The sequence below is a fragment of the Prunus dulcis genome, chromosome 1, assembly GCF_902201215.1.
Source record: "Prunus dulcis chromosome 1, ALMONDv2, whole genome shotgun sequence".
Taxonomy (NCBI): domain Eukaryota; kingdom Viridiplantae; phylum Streptophyta; class Magnoliopsida; order Rosales; family Rosaceae; genus Prunus; species Prunus dulcis.
The window spans coordinates 7,592,294-7,611,375 of NC_047650.1; the positions used below are offsets into that span (position 1 = coordinate 7,592,294).

Genomic DNA, 19,082 nt, shown 5'->3' on the forward strand with positions numbered 1-19,082 from the left:
GAAGGGAGATGGATTTCTCACACGCACACAAATGATGCCATAGGAAATCGAATATGACACCTCTTGTCTGCAACAAGGTTGTTTTTCACTGCACATAACCCCGTTGACGAATTGTTTTATTTAATTAGTGGCTAGCTATGCTTTGTGTTTGTGACTCTTAATTGTTTTGTGGGAAAACCAAAAGAGGATTGGTTTTTTAAACTTTTAGGAAAGTAATAACATTATTATTTATGCCAAGTCATTTCCGCCATAGTCAAAAGGTACGCAAGGAACAAGTAAGAGATCACTCTACCCATTTTTGCTTCCTAGATGATAAGAAAGCATCAGAACCCTGAAACAAAATGTGCATGCATGAGGTGGCTGCACCATGGTAAAGTCTTGTCTAGGAGCCTCTAAGATCCTGGTGTCTCATCTTGCTTTCTTTTTGGGTAGCAAGGAAAATCATCAGAGAGCTCAATATTTATCGAGTAGTACGATATCTTAGGTAAACTCCGGATATATACAGTCAATCACAAACCACATGTGGGAAAACAAGACATGTTTTGCACTTTCTTATCTCACTAGCATTTGTTTTATTTCATAGACATATTGACATTGAATTTTCTTACATTTCTAGCAGAAATGAAGATGAATGAAGTTGTACCCAACTTACAAGCCCACAATTTCGTTAAATTGACTTTGCTTGCTTTGCAGGTAATTGATTGTTTGTATTTAGAATTTTTTACTTATACTTCAAGAAAAAATATATGGCAAAAGATTTTCATGCTATTGCTATCAAAAATAAATAGAACGATAATCTTAGTACTCTGAAAATAATATTACAGCGCCATATGCACTATTCATATATGAGAGTGTGGTGTAATAAGTGATTTTTGGAGTGCCAAAATCTCTCTCCAAAGAAAACCTCTTCCCTAGAAAAGAATGGTGGAATGATTAAGGCAAAGCAAGCAACAATGACCAAGCAAGCAAGCAAGAAATCCATTTGATTTGTATTTGTGTCTGTATTCGTAGAGTGGAAAAGGGCGGAGGAAGTGGTCAGATAGATGTGATATATATTTTTGTGGAGGATGAGTCATTAATCAGTAAGGGACTAGTGACCAAAAAAGACAAAAGGGTGCAGAGCACTTTGCTCCCTGATGGGTAGACACATGGCACAAATGGCTAGCCATAGACACGGGTGCACCCAGGCCCATGGCCCAAATATGCCCTACCACCTGTTGTTTTTATCCCACACCCAGGCCCTGCTCACTTGTATCAATTCCCAACAAAGCTCTTCCACTCCCTTTTGCTATAGTTCTGCTAGACCCTAGTGCCCTGGAGGATAGGTAGCAATTTACTGTCCTTTTCTTTTCCTTTGTGTGGCTTTTGCTTTTGTTTGGTTACTGAGAAAATGCATGAAATTGGAAGGAGGATTTTGAGCCAGTAATTTAGGTTGGTAAGATTTTTACATTTACATTAAAATAAGTTGTGGTTGTAATTTCTACCAATACCAAATGAGGAGGATTTGAGCCAGTAATTTAGGTTGGTTAGATTTCTACACTTGACTTTTAATTAAGTTGTGTGGTTGTCGTATATCAACCAATACCAAATAGTCCATACAAGTCAGATTTCCTCAACCCTTCTGGGAAATTTCATTGTGGAAGCTTTCCACCCAACAACATCCACCATGTTAAATTACTCAGCAGTTACCTCTAAAAACAAGACGTCTCTCTCTCTCTCTCTCTCTCTCTCTCTCTCTCTCTCTCTTACTTTTTTAATCCCTTTATTTTAATTTTTATACAAGCGATACTAAGGAAAGTGGTATTGTGGCCAGAGAGAATAGAACCTAAGGTCTCGAGTACAGGTGTAAATGCTCTTAAACACTTGAGCTACACGCACCATGTCTACAACACATCTCTCTTTATTTACACAATGATTGAGTAACAGTGATTCAACTCCAAGGGTTGGCTATGCATTTGAGCTTTGATGCCACATTGGTGCTGAATTCGAAAGCACCATAAAAATAAAAAATCAACCAGATAGACAGAAATGAAACTTGAAACCTTTATTTACACAATGATTGAGTAACAGTGATTCAACTCCAAGGGTTGGCTATGCATTTGAGCTTTGATGCCACATTGGTGCTGAATTCGAAAGCACCATAAAAATAAAAAATCAACCAGATAGACAGAAATGAAACTTGAAACTTCTCGACATTATTATAAACGAAAGGCCTCAAATTTATGGATAGACGAGATTCGAACTTGAAACTTCTCACAAAATTTTCATGCAGGAAACGTCTCAAGTTCATGGCCTATGGTGGTGTGGTGTCTCCTAAATCAGACCGCTCCAAGAGTACAAGAAAAGCCCAATTGTTATCTGATCCTAAATCGGTCAACTGACAAGTACGAAACCTGATATTGAATTGTTTTGTTCAGGAAAAACAAATTGAGAATGAAATTAAAATAAGATACATCAACAAGCAAGAGGAATTGAGTTTAGTCTATTACCCAGTTATTCTCAAACTTTAAACTAGAAAAGATTGAAAAGACAACCAATAAAACTTAAATAGTTCTGCAAAGCATAAAACCATTCCCTGTTTTTGAAACTAGGACAAAAAACACGAAGCAAACAAGAACATTGAGAACATTGAGAACGAAATCAAATGTTTCATTCAAAAGGAATCTCTGATTTTCTTTGTCTAACAACCTTGATTTGGGTTATGCAGGGATGACAAACGGTTTGTTTCCAAATTAAAAACGGTTGGCAATCTGACATGGTTGAACTGAACTACAAAAACTTACAAGCATTACACAAACCACCAAGAAATCCACGCACAAGTTTTTTGTGTAGAAAGTCTAACAACGGGGATCAAATATAAACACAAAGTATAAAGACTTTGCATGACAAAACAAGATACAGTGTAAGTACTACCAGTGAAAGTATATCCACTTGCAATTAAGGTTGTCAATACATATCACTACTCATAAATGACATCCAACGTATGTTTGTTTTAGAAAAGCAGTAAATCTAAAGAGCTCAACCTCCATCACAATGAAAAGACACTGTAGCCTTAGTTCATGCATTTGCTAGATTGGCCATCATTTTCCCCTGGCATTTGCAAAAGAGATTGTTAGACAGACAGACAGAGACTGAGACAGGCAGAGCGAGAAACAGAGTTTCAATTGACTTACGTGTTCATCATCAGAGTTATGTTGTCTCCTTTTAGAAGAATCCTTCCTGAAATAATTAAAACAAAACAGAAACAATTTAAAAATTGCACAAACCTCGGGAAGCAGAAGAGCGAAAGACGAGGAGACTCACCCAATGACTTTCTGGTGTTTTTCTTGATGCTGACTTCTTCGGCCTCATCCAGAACCAAATTCATGTACTCATCAAAACCCTATCAAACCCACCACCAAAGAGCCAAAGAGATTAAGACATTATGGTCAGATATACAGACACAATATATATGCTGACATAAATAAGGGGAACAGATAGAGACAGAAAAAGAGAAAGAGAGAGTTGGCATATATCAGAATGCAAATTACATCATTTCTATGTCAGCTTCTGAACTATGACAAACATTTGTTAAATAAATGGAAGAAAATAAAATATCAAACTAAATTATAGCACAAATATGGAATATGGAGATAATCAAGCAGAGCCAACACATCCTCAACCGTAAGAAAATTAGGAATAATATGGATGAAGCCATTGGGTACAAGGCACCACAAAAGGAAAGATAAAGTTGTGTGTTTGTAAATGCGTTGAGAGAAAAAGTTGGACAATATGAAAGCCCTTCATAGAAAGAAAAAAACAAAACAAAACAAAACCTACAAGTAAAATTGAAAAATCCAGGATATCCTGCTGGTTACGTTATTCCTTACATTTTCTACTTCTCTACCTTTTTTCCATCCTCATCAATGACTAACATCTTCATCTAGCCACATAAACTGAACTTTTAACACATTCATAACATTTAACAATTATATTAGACCCACAAGTTGAAGACAAGTATGATTAGTTTTGTCAATTTGGAGCAATTTAAATTCTAAGGGCAAATTCAATATTATAATCCACGTACAACAACTTGTAACAAACAAATGTTGCTAGCACACAGCTCTGTCTATTCTATACCTTTCTGCAACCGATTTATCCATTTTAATGAAGTCAAGGCGCCCTTATACAACCCTAAGTGCTAGTAGAGATTCTAGAGAATTGGGCAAAAGGGAAGAAGGAAAGAAGGAAAAGTTCCAAAGCCCTATATGAAATCAAGGCTTTGAAATCTATTCCCTATACTAAGCCTCTTATGATCTAGAACCCACCGGGTTTTAGACAATAATTTGATCTTGGGCATAGTTACAAAATTGAAACTGAATCTTCCATGTTTTGACAAAAGTTCGTTTCATATAAGCACTTCATACGAGAACAGCGTAGAAGCATGTTACAACAAGGGAAACATGTTTTACCGACTGACGAAGACCAACTGTTGGAAGATAAATAGAATATACTGAAAAACTAATAATATCCCAGATCAACAACTTCCACATCTTTCCTTTGCTTACTTTAGGAGGAAAACTGGTTTTCCACTCAAGTACAATAATCATTCATAGCAGAAGGTCATACTTCCGCACCCTAATTAGACAAATACAAATGACTCCCGAAAAATCCCTGCAGTATTCTTAAGATCTACCAAATAATTAGTCATTCCACAATGCACCTCCAATTATGTCATTAAAATTAATATGATGCCTAAAGAACCCCAATTCTTGAACCCATCAGAATAAAAGCTAAAAGCCTAAAACTACAAGCTATCCAATACTGTGTAACCTCCACAACCAACAATGTATAACAGCATCAATCACACAACATAATAGACGATAAGAACAACATGAACTTTTAATCAAAAGCTGGGAGAATAAATACATCAGCATTCGGTATCACTCGGTAGGACAGTTAAATTGAGCACTACTTCTATCAAAATTCGTTTAAGCTCAATCATATCCGGAAAGTAGAAATTTAATTCCCAATTTGGTTAGATCATTTAGAAAAAAATTATTATCAACATGAAGAAAAGATAACAAATTTAAAAAATAAAACTCAATTTTTGCTAATAAGCATCTAGCAATAGGTACAAAAAATAACTCTAAAACCCTAGTGGCCTAATAAAAATTGGTTGGGAAATAAAGGAGAAAACAAACTTACAATGATTCGGCCTTCAATCCTCTGGTCCTTTTGCTCAAAGAGCCAAATCTGAATGCGGGCTTTCTGTAACAAAAATTTTCCAAAAAATTCAAAATTGAAAACCCCAACAATAAAATCACCCGCGTTGGGAGCTTTCCGAAACAAACCCAGATGACAAAAGCAACCAAATAGAGTGACAAGGATGACTTACACTTTGAAGGAACCTGAAAATCAAGTTCTGCAGCAAAAACACCCAAAGAAAAAAGAAGGAAATTCGTCAGTTAATCATCAAAAAAATCGACAAAAACGCTAAACAAAACAAAGACTAGGAAGATGGAGAAGGGCACGTACAATGGGTTGGGTCATAATCCTCTGAACTTTGGTGCTCGCCATGGCTGCGAAATTCAATGGGTTTCGCGTCACAGACAGAAGTTCTAGTCGAAGAGACTTTGTAAACCTAGCGAGCCCAGTTTTTTTTTTTTTCTTTCTATTTGCTGAAACTGAAAGACAAGCCCGCCTTTTTATTTTTATTTTTTGTCAAAAACCGCCTTTTAATTAACTTCAAGAAAAAGAAGAGCTACTTAACAAAACAAATGAGGGTTATTTATTCAAATGATGTTCAATCTTATACTCCAGTTGTATTTTGGTTATTCAATTAAATTATTTGCTCAAATAGTCTATCAATTTTCTATTATTCAGAAATTGGTCCACCGTTACCTTTTATCAAAATTGTAATTAAATATGAGGATAAATTAGTCATTTCATTCTCTCTCTCTCAAAGTTAAATGAATATTTGGGTCCAGTCATATTTCTTTCACCAAAAGCATAGGTTGTTGAAGTTGGGCGGGCCAAAGGTCTTTGGGTCTACTGACATCCCTTTCCCCAAAAGCATAGGTTTTGGGGTGACACCTTGCTTGGGTGTTTGAGTAGCTTACAAACAAGGAAAAGAAAATACAAAAATAATTAGATGTTTGGGTTAAGGCATAAGTGGTGGGAGGAGGAGGGGGGGTCTGTTGCCAAGAGGAGCGGGGGGCGAATGGGACAGAGAGAAAGAGAGGAGGGAAAACTGAAGGGGGGGGAGGGGTTTGTGGGGGGGAATGGGGGAGAAGAAATCGGGATGAGGGGGCATTGGGTTTGGGTCTAAGGATTTTTTCTTTTTTTCTTCGATATTTTCTAATTTTGTATTAATTTAACCTTATTTTTAGTTTTAAATTATGTAAAGTCATATTTACCTAAAATTTGATTAAATTTAATAGAAAATTAGACAATTGGACCAATTTGCCGAACAATAAAAAGTTGATGGACCATTTGAGCGAATAATTTAGTTGAGGGATCAAAATACAATTTGTGTATAAATTTGAGGACTATTTGAGTAAATAACCCAAACAAATAAATAAAGAGCTACAGATACAGCTAGGAATGACAATTTTTCTTACGTGTGTTAGGGTCTTCGCGAGACTTCGACCCTAGTGGGTCAGATTTGAAGTATATAAATTGGACATGGGGAATTTTTTTCTAGTATAGTGTTCGGGGTAGGGCAGGGATGATATTCTAATCCCAAAAAGCAGGTCTGTAACAGGCTTTTTCTTCCCTAAGAATTGAATAGGTCGTACCAGGGTAGCCTTATATATTTTTTTTGGTAGCACCAAATTGCATGTGGAGTATCGTCTTCCTTCTTACCACACATGTAACACAAAGGAGACGGTAGAACCTTTCTTTGGAACAAATTCAAAGCTGACGGTAAAATATCATAAGTTATTTGCCAAGGAATCTGATGAGCTTCCTACACCACACAAAGTAAACTCAGATTTTCGCAAAGCCACTCGATAACCAGTCTTCACTGTATATTTACCATATTTAGAGAAGGCCAAAAGTCACTTTTGGTCCTTGTAGATTGACACTTCAACCACTTTTGACCACGTATTTTCAATTCCGTCAATTTTGCCATTGTAGTTTCATAATTGTAGCAATTTAAGGACAATTCTAATTTCCATCAAATTATTCTAACTTTTGTTATCTATTAGGGGGTATTTTGGTCCAAACTTGCATCCCCTCCCCAACTGGCCAACACTCAAGAACAATCCCCCCCAAACCCAACCGAACCACAGCTAGCCACCACACCCTTAAATGACCGCCACTACAGCCTCCCAAAGCCGCCCCAACCCCAACAAGGGCACAAGGCAGAAGCAAGCAAGCAGAGAAGCTAGAAAAAGAAAAAGAAAAATGGTTTTGAAATTTGGGAAGGTGCGTGGAAGCTAAAAGATGAAATCAAACTAAGAAAAAAGAAAAAGAAAAATGGTTTGAAATTTGGCTGTTTGAGACAGCTAGAAAATGACTCACATTCAAGCTAGCATGTTTGCCTATAAGATGAAGACAGAATGTTGTCATCCAAACACATTGATCAAAGGAGTTAATAATGTACAAGTTTCATATATGCACCCAATAGATCTACAGATTGCTTGTTCGTCTGAACAGACAATGTTGAATCATGCATGAAAAGTAACACCAAGTATTAGTGGTGAGAGTGAAATCTATAATGATGCTTCGAGGAAGTGTTTTCTCTAACTTTGCCAGTGTATGCTTTTATTTCCTGCTTTAACCCACCAAAATCTCGCAACCATGGCCGATAAATCATGGCATAAGAATTGCGGCAATTGAAAGACCCCCATAGTATAGGTTGGAAGAGCTTGGGCAACAGCTCTAATCAAAACATCCTTCCCTGCTACCGAAAGCAATTTTGCATTCCCCCATTAAGTCGACTTCAAAGCACATCACGCACATGCTTAAACATCTGATTTTTGCTGCTCCTTGCAATTGTCGGCAAGCCAAGATAGCGATCATGACAGTCCACAATGCGCACTCCAAGCATGGAGGAAATTAAGTATTGTATCACTGGATCAGTGTGGGGGCTAAAACATGCAGCAGATTTTTCAGGGTATACTTTTTGTCGAGATGCCCGCTCATACAACCTGAGAATAAACAATAATCTATGACAATTTGTGATCGTGTCGTTCATACTATTCAAAGTTGCAGTGTCAAGGACAAACAACAAATTTGGTTATGTGGGAATTTTAAGCTATTCAAAGGGACAGTTAGAAGCTTCAGACTTTGAGATATTCAATGTGATTGGCAATAAAGAAAGGATTATTGGATAAACAATAACCTACGACAATCAGATGGATGCGCATTACAAAATAAAAAGCTATTGTCTGCAAAAACTAGATGTGATAGAGTGGGTGCTCCCTCTGCAACACTAATCTCATTAATGTGTTTTATGTCTTTGAGCATGAGTGAGGAGAGCACATAAGCCCTCTGCACAAATGAGAAATAGGTAAGGTGACAAGGGGTCCCCCTCACGGAGCCCCTAGTAGGAATATCAAACCAGTTCGTGACCCCTGGATTTTTACAGAGTACGTCACTATAGTTATGAAAAATCCATTCCACTTTATCGTATGCCTTGGACATATCCAACTTAAGCACCATTTGCTTTAAACCACTACATCCTCGTCTTTTGATCGTATGTATGCTTTCAAAGGCTGCAATAATATTAATATATGTGATTAACCGAGTTGGAACAAACACACTCTGGAATTCTGAGATTACACAGGGGATAACTGTCTTCATCATGTTCACCAAAGTTTTCAAAAGCAATTTATAAATAACCGTAACACTATTACAAATAACGAAATAGATGACGGGGATCCATCGTCTTGTTTTTTTTTTTTTGAAAACCGTCGATAACCGACATCTTTTGAACATCAAACTAGCTATGACGGTGAAAAACTGTTGTTGTTTATCAGTATAGACGACATTTTTATTAAAATCGTTGTTGTTTATTTGTAAAGAAGATGGTTTTTACAACACTATCACCGTTGTTTATCTTCGAAGATGACCGTTTTTATATAAAAATAGTCGTTGTTTATCTATACAACGACGTTATTTTCTATAAAGAATATGTTTTAATGTAAAAACGTCCTCGAATAAGTTTCCATGTTGTTGACATGTGAATTAATGCCTAAACAGTGTCATTGATTAGCTATGGAGACGGTGGTTGTATTGTAAATTTGTTGTCTAATTAGTTCCTAGGCTATTACATTTTGGTTTTTTTGTTTCCAATGATTCTATACAACAATTTTAACTAGAAAACCAACCATAACCCTTTATTAATGAATATATGCACTCAAAAAATTATTTTTTTTCTAAAACTTGAAGATTCAATTTTATTACATAGAATTAGAAACAATGGAACTACATGTGATTGCTCACAAATTCTACCACATCCATAGATGATACTTGAATTATATGGTTCCTAATATCAACCTTTTCTCTTTCCTTTCTAGTTCTGTACTCAACATTGAGCAAAGCCTTTCTTCCTCCCTTCAATATTTGTAGTCCAATGCCCCTTCTTATCTTTCCCAAAATCCCAGTCTTTGTTCGGCAGCTTTTTCCCTCTCTTTCAATGCCTTCCTTGCTCCATAAAACAAGCACCCAATGTAAAGGATTTCTTAGGTAATTCAAAAATAAATAAGGGCAATTTTGTTCATTTTGACTTTTTATAAAAAATTTCTCTCCCTTTGGGGCTTTTCCAAAGTCTCCCATAACAAAAATACTTAAGTGAATAAAATCAAATTACCTTGTGAAAAAATTTAATCATAAAACCTGTTAATTTGTTTTCAAGATCCTACAGGAAAACAAGATTAGGATCAATACATAGCACATCTTTCTAATTAGAAATTGTTTAAGTAATGAACTAAGTATTCTGGTTCCCTTTTACTCGGTCAAAACTTTGAACAAAATCCTATTTGAAAGAATCATCATCTTGAAAGTTTATTTATGACAAATTTCGTTGAGTTCATATGAAAATTAATTAATTTATAAAGAGGGGAGGATTCAGCTTTGGCACAGAAGCCAGGTGTGACTTCCACATATTATTTTATCTTTTCCTTTTCATGTTTAGATAATGAAAGCTTAAGTGACGAGTTTCCAAACCTTAATATTATCTTTTGCTTGGCGGGATACGTAGTTAAATTTTAAAGCTATTATCTTAGTCAAGGATACTAACACGTATATATGTTTATAAACTCTTGTTTTGATTACGAAATGTTACTTCTAGGTCAAGCTTAATAAACGATCAAGCTCAATAAGAGGGATTCATTTTGATGAGGGTGGAAAAGAATCGCATTGTTTGGAATTTCGAAAAGTGGTTCAAGATCCGAACTATCTAATTTGAGATCCGAGTTATTATTTTACTTGTAAAATAGAATTAATCAATAGACTTGAAACATTTTCTAATAAATTGTTCATTGTATATAAAAAAAAATTGTTTATGCATGTAAGTAAGACCTTCAATTGCAGAGTCCTTAAACAAGTTTATTTGAGAAACAATTTTATAGGACCCACCCCGTATTTCAATTATTCGAACTGTCTATTTTTTTCAATTCCAACATTCATTTGATTTTTTCTTTCTTGGGAAGTTGGTTCCTCGTTTTATTTTATACGAATGAATTCCATTCTCATTAAGTTGATTAAATTAAACTTGATGATTATTATGATGTTTTTCATGTCGATCGTGATGTTTCTGGCTTTTTGATAATATAAAACAGATCGTGATCTTGTGTGTGTTTTGAAACTAGGAAAAGGGTGTTTTTGTCATCCTTGAAAAGTACTCAGAAGGATGCAAATTGACTTGCCCCGAGTTATCCTTTTTTTTTGTGGTAACTGAATAATTCCGTTTGGCACCCTCCAGGGAAAAGGGACCCAAAACAGACAAAGAGCAGCAAGAAAAAACAAGGAAGGAGCCAAAAACAAAAGCTCCAAAGAACCAACCAAAGAGCAACTAGCTAAAAGGCCCAGACAGAGCCACAAGAACAGAATTAGATCATAGCCACATCAAAAATATTAAAATTGTCTCGAGTTATCAAGTGATGCAAATCGACTTGACTCGAGTTATCAAGTGATGCAAATTGAATCAACATTTATGAGTGTTGACCAAATATATATGCTGGCCCATTTGCTCAAACTCCTATTAAGGATGAGCTTGGAACACAAATCGTACGTAAGATTTAAAGCTAAAAAGAATAGGCAAAACGAAAGAGAAAAACAGTAATTTAAATATACATGAGAGTGTATGAGACAAACCCAGGTAGCTTAACAATGATGACAAACCAGAAGCACCTTCTATCTTTCTTCTTCATTCTTTCGTTGGCCGGGCTTGGGAGTATCCAGCTTTCAATGGCGAAGGAGGCGATACGAATACCAGTCGGGGTAGTTCTTGACTTGAATTCCTCTGTTGGAGCGATTGCAGAGAGCTGTATGACCATGGCACTCTCAGATTTTTATGCTAAGCATGCTCATTATCGAACAAGGCTTGATCTTCGCACCCGGGATTCAGCGGATGATATTGTTACTGCAGCATCTGAAGGTGGATTAGACACTACCTTCTTTCCAGCTGTATATTTTTGGCCACACACACATACACTCAGCCAATCTTAGCTAATTAATTTAATTCATTCACCATTTGTCTGTTGAATTCATGCAGCCTGGTATATGATGAAGAAAGAAAAAGTGCAGGCCATCATAGGACCTCAAAGGTCAGCAGAAGCTAAGTTTGTGATGGAGCTTGGCAGAAAGGCTAAGGTTCCCATCATTTCATTCTCTGCCACCAGTCCCTCTCTTTCTCCATCTCGTAGCCCATTTTTTGTCCGGACAGCCTTTGATGACTCTGCTCAAGTAAAAGCCATAGCTGCCATCATTGAAGCTTATAGCTGGTTGGAGGTTGTTCTCGTCTATGAAGACACCGATTATGGCAATGGTTTAATTCCATATCTGGTGGACGCTATACAGGAGGTTGGTGCTCGAGTACCTTACAGAAGTGTCATTCCTCCATCTTCTAATGATGCTGAAATTCTAAGGGAGCTTGGCAGGTTAAACTCAAATTCAACAAGAATATTTCTGGTGCATATGACTGCCTCCCTTGGGTCCAAATTCTTTATACTAGCAAATAAGGCAGGTATGATGAGTGAAGGGTATGCATGGATTGTCACCGATGGGTTATCAACTTTTTTAGATCCTGTGAATTCGACAACCATGGATTCAATGGAAGGTGTGTTGGGAGTAAGGCCATATATCCCAATGACAAAAGATCTTGAAGACTTTCAGTCAAGATGGAAACAACCAAACAAGATGACGGCAGGCCTAAACCTCTTTGGATTATGGGCATATGATACAGTTTGGGCACTGGCAATGGCGGTGGAGAAAGTGGGAACAACAAGTTCTAGGTCTATGAAACAAAACACAAGTAGAGTCATTAATCTTGCAAGCTTGGAAACCAGTAACATGGGTAAAAATCTTCTTGAAACAATCCCAAGTTCAAAATTTCAAAGCCTAAGTGGGAATTTCCAGTTGGTCAAGGGACAGTTAGAACCTTCAACCTTTGAGATATTCAATGTGATTGGCAATAAAGAAAGGATTATTGGATATTGGATTGACCAACAAAAAGGGCTGTCAAGGCAGCTCAAGTATGACAAAAGTGAAGCAGAAAAATCTGATGTAAAGAGAAGACTCAAGCAACCAATTTGGCCAGGGGACACTACAGACCAACCTGCAACAAAGAAACTGAGGATTGGAGTTCCAATTAAAGAAGGTTTTAATGAATTCCTAAAAATGGAAAACAAAAGCATATCGGGATTTGCTGCTGATGTCTTCTTTGCTGCACTGGCTAAACTACCATTTCCGCTTCCCCATGACTTCTTAAGCTTCAATGGGACATATGATGATGTTCTTTGCCAAATCAAAGCAGGGGTAAGTTTTATTTTACAGGGTAAATTAATGGCCATCCTCTCTTTCTCTCTATCTCCTTCTCTAATGTACTTTTCAATTGGTGATTTAAAATGCAGAAGTATGATGCTGTTGTGGGAGACACAACAATTGTAGCTAACCGCTCATTGTATGTAGATTTTACATTGCCCTATTCAGAGTCAGGAGTGTCAATGGTAGTTTTGGTGGAAAATAATGAAAGAGACAATATTTGGATTTTCTTGAAGCCGTTAAGTTTGGATCTTTGGCTGACAACTGGGGCAGCCTTCGTATTTACAGGTATTGTGATATGGGCTCTTGAACACCGGGTAAACTCTGAGTTTAGAGGTCCACCACAACAACAACTTGGCGTGATATTGTCGTTCACCTTTTCAACTCTTGTCTTTGCTCATAGTAAGTTCTCTTCTCCTTATACCAAAGCATTTGTTTTCTTCAGAATTCTCAATGAAGCTTGTGGTCTAATTAATAATTCTTTTGTAATGCTATAGGGGAGAAAGTGGTGAACAATTGGTCAAGATTAGTGCTCATCATTTGGGTTTTTGTGGTTCTTATCCTGACACAGAGTTACACTGCAAGTTTAGCTTCAATGTTAACAGTGCAGAGATTGCAGCCTGTATTTACTGATATAAGAGAGATCAAAACGAATGGTTATAATATAGGATATCAAAAGAATTCATTTATTAAAGGGTTTCTAATGGACAATATAGGGTTTGAAGAGTCCAAGTTGAAAGCTTATGTAACCATTGAGGAGTATAACCATGCACTATCCAAAGGAACCAACAACGGTGGAGTTGCTGCAATTTTCGATGAAATCCCTTACCTTAAACTGTTCATTGCAAAGAATTGTTCCAAGTACACCATGGTTGGACCAACCTACAAAACTGACGGATTCGGCTTTGTGAGTTCTCTGTCTTAATTTTCTTTGATTGTATTGTTATCCGTAAAAACCAGAGTGTACAATGCTGCAACAATGGTTCCATTTCCTATATCCATATGCTAAATTGTTTTTTTGCCTTCTAATACACCAGGCCTTCCCAAGAGGGTCTCCTCTAGTCTCCTACATGTCAAGGGCAATCTTGAATGTCACTCAGGATAAATCTAAGATGGATTCAATTGAGGAGAAGTACTTCGGAAACCAAACCATCTGTGACGATCAAAGTGCCAAAATTTCTTCAGATGGTCGAAGCCTTCACGTGTACAGCTTCGGGGGACTCTTCATCATCGCAGGTGTAGTCTCCACGTTTTCACTTTTGATGTACATGTACCATTTCCTTCGCTCACAATGGCCTACTTTGAGGACCACGATTCATTCTGAGAACTCATTTCGGCGGAAAATGGTTGAATTGGCAAAGCATTTTGATAAGAAAGATCTCACTTCGCATCCTTTTACGCGAAGAACATCCCGAGTACATGCTATGGATACTCCTGATGAAACAGCTATAGGAGGTTTACATGATGCAAATGATATGCAGAACAACTCAGCAGTGGAGAACAATATTGATGTGAATGAAAATGAATAAAATGGTGGAAATCTCTTATCAGGGCATACTGATTCATCTATCCATGTACCTAACTTGTCATCATAGGCTTCCTATATTTCCATTTTAAACCTATAAGTTACAGTAAAACTGCATGTGTAAACGTCATGATATATTGTTGTTAATTCATATATCTCACATCATTACCTTATTATTTATGTACAGAAATCTAATAAATACCCACAAGAATGCGATTTTTGGCTTGTAATGAAATTTTTCCCAAAATAATTAGAATTATCTCCAAATGCTGAAAGATCCACAATCAGCTGAGCCTCCATTGTTGACCGTCCCTCCTGAAGGTTTGTACGTAATGTCGAAAAATAGAGCTTCATTTGTAAATTTCTTATGTATCCGAAGTCAAGTCAACTGAAAACTTGCAACGAACTTGGTTGTGAGTTAATAGCCTAGCTAGAGCCCACTTGGTTGTCAGTAAATAGCCTAGAAGTTTCTTAATTCAATTCATAATACATATATACATCTTCATTTTGTTTCCTTGGAAGTCAGCAGAGGAAAAAGTTTCGTGGTTATTTGGAATCGTGCTGGAATCGTAGCACGATTTGTCCGATGATTTGATTGAAGAATTTGATGTTGGTTTAGAGACGACCTAAGATCGTACACTCTACAGTTGTGGTGATTAGACCTGGTAACCATTTTCCTGAATGAGTCCAAAAAAAAAGGAGGTCCAGCAGTTGGACGCAGCCCGGGCGAGGTGTGGGGTCCACGTGACTGGGCAGGCCCGAAGGCGATTTCGGTCCGAGCTTGGGCCCGAGGGCGATGACGTCATTGCTGACGCCAGGCTGGCGTCAGCCCTCCCGAATTCGAATTTTTTTTACCGTTGGTGCCTGCATTGCACGCGCCAACGTTAAAAAAAAATTCAAACGGACCGCTACAGTAGCCGCCAACGGCTACTTGACACGTGGCAACCTCTGGTCGCTCCGATTCGATTTTTTTCTTCAATCCAACGGCAGCCAATTTTTATGCAATAAAAAATTGAAAAAAATCAAAATTTTTTCTAAAAAATACACAAAAATTACTGAATTTTTTGTGTATAAATACCAACAAATATTCTTCACTTTTAACACCAAATCCTCATATATTTTCTTCTCCTTCTACTATTGTTCACTTTCTCCTCAAAATTTATTCACTTTCTATTCAATATTTTTTCACTTTGAAGTTGTATTTTTTCTATCATATTATGGGTTCTTCTAATGAAAATGGAGGGGCATGGAGCATGATGGAAGATGTTAGCTTGTGTGAGGCTTGGGTCCAAGTTAGTCATTGTCCAGCAACGGGCAATGAGATTAAATTTTCTCATATGTGGAAAAAAATTCATCAAGCATTTTGTGAAAGGGCAATTGGTTCTACACGTACAGAAATGACATTATCCAGTAGGTGGAAAGTTCTTAATAAAGAGTTGGGGAAATGGAGAAATGCCTTAGCAAAAGCGATTGACAACCATCGAAGCGGAGAAAATCTTAGCAGTGAGGTAAATTATTTGTCATTTTTCTTCTATTAATTTCTATGTCATATTAATTTTTATTTAAATGTTTCTTGCAATTTATATATTTTGTTAATATGTCTCTAGTTTTTTTTTTTTTATACATGTTGCATTTTTTTAAAATTTATTTAATTTGCATTAGTTTTTTTTTTACATGTTGCATTGCCAATATTTTATAAATTTTCTTGCATTTCCATTTAATTTTTTTTTATAGATTATGCAAGCACAAATGTGGTTTGGTGCTACTGGGCAAGGGAAAAAAAAGTTTCAACCATACCCATTGTTGGGAGGTGGTGAAGACTTGTAAGAGATTCCAAATTATTCCAACCGTTCCGACGGTAGTCTTGAACGAGACTCCACTTCATGAGACGCCGGCATCGGATTCACCTATGGATTCCCCGATGAGTCAAGACTCACCCATTGAAAATGAGCCAAGGCCTATTGGGAGGAAGGCGGCGAAGGCGAAGAGAGGGAGTAATTCTAGCAAGAATGCATCTAAATTTTTGGAGGAACTTTCAAAGCACCAAGCCATGAGAATTGAAATGGACTTGAAACAACAAGAGCACGATATGGCTATTCAAGTAGAATATGCAAAAGAAAGGGAGTATGTACGCAAAGAAAGGGAGTATGTACGCGAACAAAACATTGAAAAAAAAGATCGGGAAACCATGGCCATGGATACAAGCCATATGTCCCCTGAAACAAAACAATTTTGGAAGCTAGAACGAAGGGAAGTTATGAGACGAAGAATTTTTCGTGACGATGGACCTAGCAACACGGATTGGTTAAATGATGGAAACCATTAAAATAGTTTGTTTGCCTTTCATGTCTTAGTTTACTTGCCTTTGATTTCATTGTATTTTTTTTTTTTGTTTAATTCATGTACCTTTGATTTCATTGTATTTTTTGTTTTGTTTAATTCATGTATTTTATTTTATTAGTTGTATTGCTTTTCTTTTAGTCAATAAAGAAAATATTCAACAAAAATCCTTTTTATTCAAAACATTCCATACATAAAAAAAAAACCACAACCAAAGCATAAAAAAAAAAAACAAACCACAACCAAAGCATAAAAAATAAACAACCCACAACCAAAGCATAAAAAATAAACAACCCACAACTAAAAATAATAAAGTATAAAAAAAAAAAAACAAAGCATAACTAAAAATACAACATAAACATAATAAATTAAAAACAACTTCTTCACTTCACTTCATTCACCTTCATTTCCTTCATTGCCTTTCACCGCCCATAAATGCTCCATCAAGTCAACTTGACGGTGTTCATGAATATACGACGATTGCATCTCCGTGTAGCGATCAATCATACGGGGCATGAAACTACCGTCTCTAACCAACGGTTCATGTTGCACTGGTTCTCCATTTGGCCCCACTGGTTTTTCATAAATTCGTGTTAGGGCCGTGTCCATGGGATTTGGTTCATACACGTCATCAACATCGTAATCATATTCATCTTCCACAATCATGTTATGGAGGATGATACAAGTCATCATTATACTCCTAAGCACCTCCTCGTCAAATAGACGTGCCGCGCCCTTGATAATAGCCCACCGAGCTTGAAGGATACCAAAGCACCTCTCAACATCTTTTCTGTACCCCTCTTGATAGCGAGCAAAAAATTTTTGCTTATGGGATCGGGGATGTGGAATTGTTTTCACAAATGTTGTCCACCTCGGGTATATGCCATCAGCTAGATAATACCTGGTCTGGTAGATGGTATTGTTAATTTCATATGTGATATTTGGGGCTTCACCTCTCAAAACATCATTGAACACCGGGATTGACCTAGGACATTCAAATCGTTTTGAGATCCGGCAACTCCGAAGAAGGCGTGCCAAACCCATGTATCAAAACCAGCAACTGCTTCTAGGATGATACTTTTCTGCCCTTTTCTATTTCCGTAGTCCCCTTGCCAAGCAGTTGGACAATTTTTCCACTGCCAGTGCATGCAGTCAATGCTACCAATCATGCTAGGGAATCCTCGAGACTCAGTTTTTTGGAGAAGCCTTTGCAGGTCCCTGGGCGTAGGTCTGCGGAGGTAGTCTCTGGTGTACAGAGTTTCCACTGCATCACAAAATCGCACCAAGCTCTCCAAAACAGTGGACTTCCCCATCCGAGCAATCTCATCCACCTGATCAGCAGATGACCCATACACCAACATTCGTATCACAGCTGTGAACTTCTGCTCTGGAAGAAGTCCCAAATTTCCAGCACAATTTCTCTTTTGAACAAAATATTCATCATAATTGCAAATATCATGCATGATTTTATTGAACAAATGGGGTTGCATTCTATATCTCCCTCAAAAATGAACATCAGAGTACAGAGATTGTGGGATAAAATAATCTTCCATAAGATTCTTACCCCGAGAATGTCTATGTATGTCCACATTTGGGCGACGGCCTTCTCGTGAACCACGGCGACTCTGGTTTTCTTCCTCCAGCAAAGCAACTACTATGCCAAGTTGCTCATCTAGTTCTCTCTGCGCCCTTTTGCTTGCAGCTCGTCTACGCATTCTTTCTCTAATTTTTCGCTCTTGCCTCTCCAAAACCTCTTCCATGTCTGCCATTGAGAATGGAGAATGAAATCTAAAATTTGAGAAATGGAAATGTAGAGAAGAACTGGTGTGGAAGGTATGAGCTGAACCTCTGGTTTTATAGAAAAATGTACAAAGATAGATATGACACGCGGCGCAATCTTAGAGGGTGAAAATCTTATCTGAAATTTGAAATTCAAATGAAATTTCAAATTTCAAATTTATCTGAAATTTGAATTTCGAAATGTATCTGAAATTTGACATTTTGAATTTATCTGAAATTTGAATTTTGAAATGTATCTGAAATTTGAAATTTATCTGAAATTTGAAACCTAAAATCTTATCCGATATGAATAGTATTGACACGTAGGAACCCAAAAATCTTATCCAAAAATATTATCCAAATTAATTGTTTAAGTAAACAAAATTGTGAAAAAAACAAAAAAATGAATAGTATTTGCCATGGCAAGCCCCAACTGCTGGAAACACATTTTGCTGGAGGGGGCTAG

The 19,082-nt window shown here is 37.0% G+C and overlaps 2 protein-coding genes across 2 annotated transcripts; one reads left to right on the forward strand and one right to left on the reverse strand.

Annotated features, from left to right (window-relative positions):
- Positions 1–2,850: 2,850 nt before the first annotated feature.
- LOC117614192 (small nuclear ribonucleoprotein E-like) lies at positions 2,851–5,728 on the reverse strand. The gene is made up of 6 exons (XM_034342921.1): positions 5,518–5,728; positions 5,378–5,404; positions 5,188–5,250; positions 3,304–3,382; positions 3,174–3,219; positions 2,851–3,090 (listed from the first exon to the last, which is right to left on the reverse strand). The coding sequence occupies exons 1-6, from the start codon at positions 5,557–5,559 to the stop codon at positions 3,081–3,083; spliced, it is 267 nt and encodes an 88-aa protein (XP_034198812.1). The 5' UTR covers positions 5,560–5,728; the 3' UTR covers positions 2,851–3,080.
- Positions 5,729–11,397: 5,669 nt separating this feature from the next.
- Positions 11,398–14,510, forward strand: LOC117633981 (glutamate receptor 2.8-like). Its single transcript, XM_034367895.1, has 5 exons — positions 11,398–11,587; positions 11,705–12,966; positions 13,062–13,374; positions 13,470–13,879; positions 14,010–14,510. Exons 1-5 carry the CDS (start codon positions 11,398–11,400, stop codon positions 14,499–14,501), a joined length of 2,667 nt encoding a protein of 888 aa, XP_034223786.1. The 3' UTR covers positions 14,502–14,510.
- Positions 14,511–19,082: the final 4,572 nt, after the last annotated feature.

What these genes read in the sequence shown, in the direction of transcription:
- LOC117614192 (XM_034342921.1), bottom strand. Translation starts at nt 5,559, where the DNA reads ATGGCGAGCACCAAAGTTCAGAGGATTATGACCCAACCCATT. An exon ending in TTTTCAGGTTCCTTCAAAGT is followed by an intron (nt 5,251 to 5,377) that starts GTAAGTCATCCT and finishes TTTTTGTTACAG; the next exon opens with AAAGCCCGCATTCAGATTTG. An exon ending in GGATTGAAGGCCGAATCATT is followed by an intron (nt 3,383 to 5,187) that starts GTAAGTTTGTTT and finishes TGGGTTTGATAG; the next exon opens with GGTTTTGATGAGTACATGAA.
- LOC117633981 (XM_034367895.1), top strand. Translation starts at nt 11,398, where the DNA reads ATGGCGAAGGAGGCGATACGAATACCAGTCGGGGTAGTTCTTGACTTG. An exon ending in TGTTACTGCAGCATCTGAAG is followed by an intron (nt 11,588 to 11,704) that starts GTGGATTAGACA and finishes GAATTCATGCAG; the next exon opens with CCTGGTATATGATGAAGAAA. An exon ending in TTTGCCAAATCAAAGCAGGG is followed by an intron (nt 12,967 to 13,061) that starts GTAAGTTTTATT and finishes TTTAAAATGCAG; the next exon opens with AAGTATGATGCTGTTGTGGG.